This window comes from Perca fluviatilis, chromosome 13 (assembly GCF_010015445.1).
Source record: "Perca fluviatilis chromosome 13, GENO_Pfluv_1.0, whole genome shotgun sequence".
Lineage (NCBI taxonomy): Eukaryota > Metazoa > Chordata > Actinopteri > Perciformes > Percidae > Perca > Perca fluviatilis.
This window is the reverse complement of record NC_053124.1, coordinates 34,939,982-34,951,824: the sequence shown is the minus strand read 5'-3', so window position 1 is coordinate 34,951,824 and position 11,843 is coordinate 34,939,982. Positions and strand designations below refer to the sequence as shown.

The 11,843-nt window shown below is 42.0% G+C and overlaps 1 protein-coding gene across 1 annotated transcript; it reads right to left on the bottom strand.

Annotated features, from left to right (window-relative positions):
* Positions 1 to 348: 348 nt before the first annotated feature.
* Positions 349 to 6,101, bottom strand: LOC120570957 (saxitoxin and tetrodotoxin-binding protein 2-like). The gene is made up of 6 exons (XM_039819644.1): positions 6,096 to 6,101; positions 5,769 to 5,902; positions 5,582 to 5,664; positions 768 to 866; positions 517 to 588; positions 349 to 398 (listed from the first exon to the last, which is right to left on the bottom strand). The coding sequence occupies exons 1-6, from the start codon at positions 6,099 to 6,101 to the stop codon at positions 349 to 351; spliced, it is 444 nt and encodes a 147-aa protein (XP_039675578.1).
* Between the last annotated feature and the right edge of the window lie 5,742 nt (positions 6,102 to 11,843).

The following is an 11,843-nucleotide window of genomic DNA, read 5'->3' as shown; positions in this document are numbered from 1 at the left end:
CACACACACACCCACACACACACACACACACACACACACACACACACACACACACACACACACACACACACACACACACACACACACACACACACCACAGTTTAGTAACAACAGGAAAGTACCCTGACCTGAATCAGAAAACTGTTGGATAACATTCTGCCGACATCAGAAAAGCTGATACTTTAAATAATGCGTCATTTCCATATTAAAACAGAACATTTGAAAGTATTTGAGACCAGAGCAACACACAATAATGTGCACAACACACATCCAGGTTTTATTATTTGCTTTTATTGTATTGGTGGAGGACATATCTGAGATATGTTTGTTTTGCTCCAATGTCTTCACTCAGGACGCTTCTGGCTTCACCTCCGGGGATGATTTCTTATGACAGAAATCTGTGAGGAGACACAAGGATAAAATCATCTCTTTTTTGAATTTGCATCTCTACAATCTGTGGGAGGAGAAACCAGACAGGAAGTGACCTGCTGCTCTGTCGTAGTTGAACGGGTTGACAGGCGGCCAGTTTGTGGTGATCGCTGTGGTCTGCTTTCAACTTCTCAACATCCTGGTGATGCCCCTCCCTCCCTGAAACACACATGCACACACACACACACACACACACACACACACACACACACACACACACACACACACACACACACACACACACACACACACACAGACACACACACACAGATTAATGCATGATGAAAATAATGTGTAGTTGCAGACCTAAAGATTATAATATGAGCATCTGTGTTTACTGTAGTTGAGCAGGTATCGTCCGTTGATGTCCTTGAAGACCATCGACAGACAGTCAGGGCAGGTCTCGAAGAAATTCACTGCCCCTGTCCCATTGTAAGGCAAGGCAAGGCAAGGCAGCTTTATTTGTATAGCACATTTCAGCAGCAGGGCAATTCAAAGTGCTATACATAAAACATTAAAGAGCAGTTAGAAAACAATTTTAAACAATTTTAAAACATTAATAAACAAATTAAAACAAGAATAAAATTGATAGTGCAGTATAAGAATAAAAGTTACAGTGCAGTATAAGAAATTAAAGTTAATAAAATAGATTATTTAAAGAAAAGCAACATCAAAAAGATAGGTCTTTAGCTTAGATTTAAAAGAACTGAGAGTTGCAGCGGACCTGCAGGTTTCTGGGAGTTTGTTCCAGATATGTGGAGCATAAAAACAGAACGCTGCTTCCCCCTGTTTAGTTCTGACTCTGGGGACAACAAGTAGACCTGTCCCAGGCGACCTTAGAGGTCTGGGTGGGTCATAGTGTAGTAGCAGATCAGAAATGTATTTTGGCCCTAAACCGTTTAGTGATTTATAAACCAGTAGAAGTATTTTGAAATCAATTCTTTGATGCACTGGAAGCCAGTGTAAAGACTTCAGTACTGGAGTGATGTGATCCACTTTCCTGGTTTTAGTGAGGACTCGAGCAGCAGCGTTCTGAATCAGCTGCAGCTGTCTGATTGATTTTTTAGGGAGACCTGTAAAGACACCGTTACAGTAGTCAAGTCTACTGAAAATAAAAGCATGGACAAGTTTTTCCAGATCTTGCTGAGACATAAGTCCTCTAACCCTTGATATATTTTTAAGGTGATAATATGCTGATTTTTTAATTATGTTAATGTGGCTGTTAAAATTTAGGTCTGAGTCCATGACTACACCAAGATTTCTGGCTTTGTCTGTTGTTTTTAACATTGTCGTTTGAAGCTGAGCGCTGACTTTCAATCGTTCCTCTTTTGTTCCAAAAACAACCGCCTCCGTTTTTTCTTCATTTAATTTAAGAAAGTTCTGGCACATCCAATCATTAATTTGTTCAATGCACATATTTAATTGTTGTATTGGGTTATAGTTCCCTGGCGATAAGGTTATGTAAATTTGTGTGTCATCTGCATAACTATGGTAAGTTATTTTGTTGTTTTCCATAATCTGAGCCAGTGGAAGCATGTAGATGTTGAACAGAAGAGGCCCCAGAACTGAGCCTTGGGGAACTCCCGACCGTCATGTTTGTATGCTCAGATGTATAATTACCTACAGACACAAAGTAGTCCCTATTCTTTAAATAGGATTCAAACCACTTTAGTACTGAGCCAGAAAGACCAACCCAGTTTTCCAATCGGTCAAGCAATATGTCATGGTCTACTGGTATCAAATGCAGCACTAAGATCAAGTAATACTAAGACTGAAATTTTGCCACTATCTGTGTTTAAGTGGATGTCATTAAAGACTTTAACAAGAGCCGTCTCAGTGCTGTGGTGTGGTCGAAAACCTGACTGGAAGGCATCAAAACTGTTGTTTAGCAATAAGAAAAGGTTGAGTTGTTGAAAAACCACTTTTCTATGATTTTACTTAAAAATGGAAGGTTTGATATTGGCCTATAGTTGCTCATTAGTGTCATGTCTAGATTGTTCTTTTTAGGGAGTGGCTTGATGACTGCAGTTTTCAGGGCCTGTGGAAAGATACCTGAGAGCAGAGATGTGTTTACAATCTGTAGAAGATCAGAAGCCAAACACTTCGAAACATTTTTGAAAACACCCGTTGGTAGAATATCAAGGCAACAGGAGGAGGTTTTCAGATGTTGTATAATGTCCTCCAGGTTTTTAAGGTTGATTGTATGAAATTGTGTCATGTTGGAATTTGTTTTGCATGCATACTGTGACAACACATATCCTGTACTAGATATGGAGGCACTGACTGTTTGTCTAATTTTCTGAATTTTGTCTGTGAAAAAGGAGGCAAAGTCGCTGCAAGCCAACGTTAGCTACAGGTACTGGGTTTTATCATCACACCGATGTCGCAAAAGGACCCCAATTAATCTGGATACCACGGTCCTTGCACACCTAAAATTTCTCCATGGAGGTCTTTTCTTACCAGAGACAGCTTTGACCTTAGTGGGAGCAATAGCATCAATAACATTCCTAATTTTACAGTTGAAATTATCTACCAGCTCAGTGACTGAGGCCCCAGTGAGGGTGGGTGTAGAGGAGAAAAGCTGAATGAATGATTCACTGGTGTTTTCAGTGATATACCGTTTTCTGATTAACTTTGTTTGAACACTTTTGGGCACAGAGATAGTGCCGTTAAAGAAAACACAGGAATGATCAGAGAGAGCAACATCAGTCACCACAACCTTGGGAATGTTCAGACCCTTGGAGATAATCAAGTCCAGAGTGTGCCCCTTATTGTGCGTGGGCTGTGTCACATGCTGAGTCAGTCCATAGCTCTCAAAAACACAACACAGTTCTTTGGTCCCTCGGTCCTGGGGGTTGTCAACATGAATGTTAAAATCACCAGCAATAATTACACGGTCAAAGTTAATACAGATTATAGACAGCAGTTCATTAAAATCGTCAAAGAAGGATGCACAGTATTTAGGTGGCCTATAGATATTTAGAAGTAGAGCTTGAGGGGAGGATCTTAGCTGAAGAGCCACATATTCAAAAGAAGCAAAATTTCCGTAAGATATTTGCGTACATTGGAATGAGTCATTAAACAAAATGGCGACTCCACCTCCTTTCTTATTCACTCTATTCTCACTCATAAAACTAAAGTTAGGGGGGGCTGACTCAATGAGAACAGCAGCACTGTTATTATGGTCCAACCAGGTTTCAGTTAAAAACATGAAATCAAGATTGTTCTTGATAATAAAATCATTGATTAAAAATGATTTTCCTGCCAAAGATCTAACATTTAGTAGGGCTAGTGTTAGTGCGTTTTCATTTTTTGGGACAGACTGTGGCTGACGAGGAATGGATGCTAAATTTGCAAAGTTTGCAGTTACGTGTTTATTCGCCATTCTTTTTCTATTACCTATCACAACATAAATTGTGGAAGAACCTAATACGCAGGGCCCAGGCTTGTCTTGGAAAGAGTCATGAGTGCTACTATGCATGCAGCCTGGACCCGGCCCATATCAGTTAATGCTTACTGCATTTTGCACACAAGCATCCTTATCAGTTTGGGGAGAAGGAGTTAACTGCCGTCCTTGAGGGGGCAGAGGTGCCTGGCGTTTTACGATGGGAGAAGGAAGGGGGGCATACTTGGTTCCAGCATTTACCAGCTGCTTCATCTGGTCAGTGAACTCCAACATGGGGATGGGGGAAAGAGGGGAGAGCGACATATCCTTAAAGAGGTCCTCATAGCTGTCGTGGTTGTCACAGGGGCTTGAGGAGTGTTGCACGGGTGAGAAGGGGTGTTGAGATTTCTCATCTCCGGTCTTTGGTCTCCCATGGTCAAATCTTTGCTCAGGTGGGGGCTGTGGTGGCTCACTGCCGCACTTTGTTGTTGTGTCTTCCTCTTGTTTTGGTTCATCTTGTCTCGTGTCCTTGGCCAAGGGAGCAGATGTGTGGCGCGGAAAGTAAAGTAGGCTAGAGGTGAACAGCTTTACTCCTGGCTTGTTAAGGAATAGTCCATCTGCTTTAAAAAGATGTCTGCAGCCCCAGAAAATGTTAAAATTGTCAATGAACTGCAGAGAATGGTTGGTACATGCATTTGAAAGCCATCTGTTCAGTGCCAACAGTCTGCCGAATCTCTCAGCTCCTCCTCTGACTGGCGGTATAGGGCCACTGATAAACACCTTTGCGTTTAGGGAGTTGACTGCGTTCAGCAGATTCATAAAGTCACGATTCAGCACTTCAGACTCTTGCTTTACAACATCATTTGACCCTATATGCAGTATAATGTTCTTCACAGTTGGGTGTGCTGCTATGATATCCTGGATTCTGAAATCAGACACCATGTCTTTGGGAAAACAGAGTATTTTGGTGTTTTTACTGCTTTTTATATCTTTCACAGCAGAGTCACCCACAATCAGAGTTTGGGGCCCAGTCGTTAGCTTTCCCTGTAGCTTTTTACTTTTAGAATTGCTCTCAGTCCTTACCCTGCTGTGTGACGATGAGACGTAATCCAGGTTACGTCCAGGGTCCTGCAGCAGTGGAGCAAATCTGTTCTTCACCTGCACACTCAGTTGTTGGGGAGGCATTTTGTTGCTGATTTTCCCTTTTGCAGTTGTCCACGGCTGTGTCCTACTAAGTATAGGGGTTGAAGAGGCACTCTGCCTGGGTGGTATTGTACACCTCAAGAAGTCCGTCCTTCTACATGGCTAACACACACAGACACACACACACACACAGACAGACACAAACCAGCACGCACAGGCATGCACGTACGCACGCTCACACACACACACACACATACACACACACACACACACACACACACACACACACACACACACACACACACACACACACACACACAAACGCACAGACACAGGCACTCACGTACACACACACAGACACACACACACACAGACACACACACACACACACACACGCTGCACCAATGGTATGAAACACTTTCTGTCTCCTAAAGGGGCGTGGCCTCATTTGAAAGTGTAGTTAAGGTCGTGTGGTTGGATGAAATGTTATATTTACTTAACTTATTACTATTTTCTTGTGCTACTGTTAGATATTTAGACAGTTTAAAGATGTGTGTCTCTGTGTGCGTGTGTGTGCGCGGGTGTGTGTGTTTTTGTGTTTCTGTGTGTATTAATGCGACTCACAACCAGGAAAGGTGGTCATGGTGCTGTCCAGCGAGTCAGTGGGCATCGTCATGTTGATGATGTAGGTGACACACGGCTGGTGTCTGAAAAGACGATTGTGATTGGTTTAAAGAAATGCCAATAAACCAGAGTATGTTCTCCCAACCAGCAATGCTGTGTGGACTTGCCAGACTTTCCTCCGCAGCGCTGTGGAGGAGGAAGGATCGTCTTTTTATCATTGCGGAGTCTGAACTCGACGTGGGAGCTGGTGACTTTTGGAAGCAGCACTTGGTATCCATCGTGGTCAGTGGTGGACCAGACCAGGACCCAGTCCCCGAAAATCTGCAGAGGGAGGGAGGGAGGGAGGGGGGGATACACACAAAGTTAATGGATTAGAGGTGATCAGCCTTGAAGGGACAGCGTTTAGCGAACTACCTGAAGTCTTCACGCAAACCAACATACCAGTGAGCCATGAAAACATCGCTACAGAGGAGGACATACGAAAGTGGTCATATCTGAAGGATGTTCTACTTACCACCATTAGCGCAGACATCGGTCTGCTCATTGGAGCCAATGCCCCATGGGCACTAGAACCTTGGGAAATTATACAGAGCCAAGGAGACGGGCCATATGCCGTCAAGACCCTTTTAGGATGGATCATCAATGGTCTGTAGAGTGTTGGTTCACTTACCGATGAAAGTGTCCGACCGTGCGTTTCCTGCAATAGAATCTCTGTGGCTTGCCTAAAGGAACTGCTCATTAAGCAGTATAATGAAGACTTCCCAGAAATGGCCTGTGAAGAACAAGTAGAGCTGTCTTTTGAGGACAAGAAATTCCTGAAAATAGCTGATGAGTCAGCCGTTAAAAAGGATGGTCACTATGAATGACCTTTCCTGACGACAACGTGACTATGCCAAACAACAAGGCCTTTCATTTAGACTACACACGTTTTATGAATGCCATGTTTGACCAAGGCCATGCTGAAAAGGTGCCAAACGACGAGCTGTCCAGATGTGATGGTAGAGTGTGGTATATACCCCACCATGGGGTCTACCATAAAAAGAAAAAGAATATCCGTGTAGTATTTGAGTGTACTGCATCATTTCAGGACACCTCATTAGAAGTTCAGCTACTGCAAGGACCCGATCTGACAAACACCCTCCTGGGCGTCATCCTCCGGTTCAGACAGGAACCAGCTGCCATCATGGCAGATATTGAGGGGATGTTCCACCAAGTCTGAGTACCTGAAAATGATCTCTTACGTTTCCTGTGGTGGCCTAATGGCGATCTCAACAAGCCTCTCACAGACTACAGAATGGTAGTGCATCTCTTTGGTGCAGTCTCCTCGCTGAGCTGTGCTAATTATGCTTTTAAAAAGAACTGCCAAAGACAACAAGAATAAAGTGGCCACAGACATGCTGAACACCATCAAGAATAATTTCTATGTGACCTTCAGCACTCACTGGATCGGTTCGCAGCTGAGTATGAAGCAGCTGGGATGAGGATCAGCACCTCTAAATCGGAGGCCATGGTTCTCAGCAGGAAACCGATGGAATGCCTTCTCCAGGTAGGGAATGAGTCCTTACCCCAAGTGAAGGAGTTCAAGTACCTTGGGGTTTTGTTCGCAAGTGAGGGGACAATGGAGCGGGAGATTGGTCGGAGAATCGGCGCAGCGGGTGCGGTATTACATTCCATCTATCGCACCGTTGTGACGAAAAGAGAGCTGAGCCAGAAGGCAAAATCTCGATCTACCGGTCAGTTTTCGTTCCTACCCTCACCTATGGTCATGAAGGCTGGGTCATGACCGAAGAACGAGATCCAGGGTACAAGCGGCCGAAAATGGGTTTCCTCAGGAGGGTGGCTGGCGTCTCCCTTAGAGATAGGGTGAGAAGCTCAGTCATCCGTGAGGAGCTCGAGTAGAGCCGCTGCTCCCTGCGTCGAAAGAAGCCAGTTGAGGTGGTTCGGGCATCTGGTAAGGATGCCCCTGGGCCCCTCCCCTAGGGAGGTGTTCCAGGCACGGCCAGCTGGGAGGAGGCCTCGGGGAAGACCCAGGACTAGGTGGAGGGATTATATCTCCAACCTGGCCTGGGAACGCCTCGGGATCCCCCAGTCGGAGCTGGTTAATGTTGCTCGGGAAAGGGAAGTTTGGGGTCCCCTGCTGGAGCTGCTCCCCCCGCGACCCGACACCGGATAAGCGGACGAAGATGGATGGATGGATGGATGAACTTTGTTGATTTTAGGAGAAATCTACAGACACAGGTAGACAAAGTGTAGCAAAATAAATGTTTTCTGGAGGAGAAAGAGCCCAAAATATATAACAAAATACAATGTTTCTGCCCCGAATGTTATCTCAAAAGCCCTGAGTCTTCGAGGCTGGAGCTGGTTCTGTTTTGTAGCTATAGAGCAATACATTGGTATCAGGAATCCATGCATTTGCCAGACCCTCCTCCAAACTGCGCTGAAGGAGCAACCACAATAAGGTTGCTCAGGGCCGGCCCTAGACTTTTGGGGACCCTAAGCAGGATTTGGTTTGGGGACTCTCCACATTGTAACATGTTGCGACTGCACTTGGCACTAAACCAACTTGTGTATTGTAAATATTAGTTTAAGCACTCATAATGTACAAATACGCATTTAAAGACTAATGTGAGACCTATTAGCAGCAACACTATCTTTAAATAGACCGGCTCTTTTATGAGCTCTATTGTGGGACATTTCAAGCGCTTTTGGGGGCCCTCTGGTAGCCACGGGGCCCTAAGCAGCCGCTTAGTTCGCTTATGGGTCGGGCCGGCTCTGAGGTTGCCAGACGCTAGTCTCACATAGCCAGACATTACTTCACAGCACCGCAGAGTAGCCAACGTTAGATGCTGGCTATGTTGACAGTCATAGAAGCCTGTGCTCATGCGGACTTCCGAACCCAACTGACAGGCACACTTCCTCGGCTCAGAATTACGGTAGGAACCGCTAAAATTAACACTACCTTGCCGTCCTCTCCAGCACACCTCTCTTGGCTTAAAACAAGTCACCGTTGAACAGGCTACATGATGTAAGCAGCTGTAAATATGTTATTTGTTCATTTTTTTAGGTTAATTTTATCATCATGAGAATTCCACATTCACAAGAAGAAATGGGGTGATGTCTAACACACACACACACACACACATACACACACACCTGAAATAGTTGAACGAGATATTGGCCACAGGAGAAATGCTGAAGGTAACAGCTGATAGTGATGTATGTAGCTTGTGTGCTAAGGAAGTGGAAGACATAATGCTTTCATTTAGCCATTGCCCCGTTGTTGCATGTTTCTGGCAGCAGGTGGCAGACTGGCTACAGCTGAACAAGGTTTGTCTTTACAGTCAGCACCTTCTCATATCATTTGAGGGCTTTCAGGATCACAATGTAATACTGTTGATTGGAAAAATCTTTATTTCAACAATGCAAAGACATAGTTATTGACTTCATTTCTTATTTTAAACTATTTAAAAGGAAATAATCATTTAGAAACATGGAGCTAAATACCATTTGATAGAAACAAACTATCAGTGCTGGATGATGGATCTGCTACTGTATATAAGTTATGTATGGCAGGGGTCTTCAATGTTTTTTAAGCCAAGGACCCCTTAACTGAAATAGAGACGGATCAGGGACCCCCTATTACATATATTGTATAAAATGAAGTTGCATATTTATCTGGTCCTACAATAACTTTTAGGGCAGCCTAAAGCATTTATAGATACCTGTTTTTGCGTAGAATACTAAGCTATTCAAATAGCCTTAAAATTGTTGGCATGATTTTATAAATCATGTTTTAATGTTAAACACACATGTGGAGCAGTCAATCCTTTTGGATGAACTGTATCTGATGGCTACCTTAGTCCCTACATTACCTATAGGCCAGTAAGCCTATCATCAGTGGGAATTTATATTTGCTAATAATATGTTGGAATCATGTTAAAATGTTTACATTTTGAAAAAACTTTTTAAAAATCAACAATAATTTGGAGGCCCCCTTGCAGTGACTCTAAGGACCCCCTAGGTGTCCCAGACCCTCTGTTGAAGATCCCTGATGTATGGTTCACACTTCGGCTCTTTGCCCAAACTTGAAAAAGGCCTATTCGAGGACAGAAGGACGCAAGGGACAACTGTTGACAACAGATGAAAGACAGTTGAAGACTAAACAAAGTTATATTTTTTTATTTTATTATATATTTTGCAAAATATAGGAGTAAGACAGGTTTCACCAAGGGCACAACAGCTCAGTGTGGAAACTGTCTCTTCAACAAGTGAACATGAACACGGAGCTTATATACACATGCACTTGGCTTAACATGAGTGTGGTGTTAGGGTGACCTTGTAGCCCCTATTTGTTCAGACAAACAGTGCTCACATTATGTTCCACACTTTGTGGCAGTTTAGTGAGAATCAGAATCAACATGTGAGAATGAGATAAACTCCCTTTCAGCATTGTGTGAGAAAATTAAACGGAAATAAGACAAAAATATAAAGAATCATGCTTAAATGTAAATTTGCCATTACATCAGTTTCACATTTTTTCCATCAGCTTTGTATAAAAACCCTGGAATGAAGACAGGAAGAAATACTTTGTTCATGTTAGTTTATTCAACACGTAAAGCTTCAGAAAAACAGAAAATAGAGAAATGCCCTAACACACTATTAAATGCTCTAATATACTCTACTGAAATGTTCTAACACACACTACTAAACGCTGTGAAGAAGTGATAGAAAACTCTGCTCTTGTCTCTGTGACGGAGCAGTTTTAGTGAGGAAAGTTGAAAGGACAGAGACTGACTGACTCTAAACATGAACACTGTACTTTGTGGTGTTTCAGGAGGAAAGGTGCCTCAGTTATACTCTCATATCAGTTTCACATTTTCTCCATCAGCTTTGTATAAAAACCCTGGAATGAAGACAGGAAGAAAAGACTTTGTTCATGTTAGTTTATTCATCAGGTAAAGTTTCAGTTTGTTCCCACATCCCATCAGTAAAGTCTGTTCAAAGACTCTTGTTCAATGATTTTATCAACACATTCACTTCATCCACACAGAACCAGAATCTCAGCTATGTAAAAGAGAAGAAGGAGTTATTGATTATGATTATGATAACAACAAATACATGTAAATCTAGATTTCTTTATACCTCCTGTTGTCCTCGGGTCAACTTTGACCCATTGTCAAAAAAAGTTTCTATATTAGAAATTTGGGTTTCTTTCAACCAAATTATCCCCCCAAAAAAAAAAAAAATGACGTGGATGGTTCCATAGAACGCTCTTAACAAGTTTAATAAATCAGTTCACTACTTTCATTTAATTTGGGTGTTTTAGTCAATTTTACAGCATTTGAAGAAAAAACAATTGATAAAAGAATGTTAAAAAAAACAAATGTTAAAAAAGTGACAAAAAAAAAAAAAAAAAAAAAAAGAAAAAAAAAAAAGAAACTAACAATTTGGGGAAAAAACCCACATAAAATTCAAATGCCTCAGAAAAAGTCGACAAACATTGAAAAAAGTGACAAAAATATCGGTGGCGAAAGCCACAAAAGTGTTGAAAAAGACGACCAAAACGTTGATAAAAAGGTTTTTCATTGAAAATTTTGACTCAGAAAAATGGTTAAAAATGTCCCCAAAGAGAACAAAGTGTGCAGGATGAAGGAGGTCTGGTGCTTTCTCTCTTCAGAGCCATGCAGTGGAAGAGAAACTAAATACAATTTTAGATTGATTTGATTTCTGCATCACGCCAAACATTTGGCTCGTCCCACATGGGATTACAAGACACCGCTATTTAACAGACATCTTTCTGTCCCGCAGATACATAACATGGAGAAATACATGAATAACAAACCACTAATATCTACAGATCATCTCGGTAAAGATCTTTTTTTAACATATCTTCCTTATTTCAACAATCAAAGGTAAAATAACAGATCTCAACTGAGCAGATTGAGAGCTTCTGGGGCTCCCCGAATGGTTTTCATCAACAAACTAAAACTCATCTCATCACTTCTAAAACGTCAATACATGCAAACAAAGACGTCAAAGAAATGTACAAAAACGTTTAGAAAAGCAAATAGATATTGAAGAAAGTGACATTTGTTGATAAAAGTAAAAAAAAGTAAGAAAAAGCAACAAGACGTGTAAACACAAAAAAATCAGCTCTCAGCTACAAACATGGAGACTAAATAATTATTATATTTATATATATATATATTTTTTTTTTTTTTTAAACATATCTTTATTAAATTTCCTCAGGGCACATTCAACA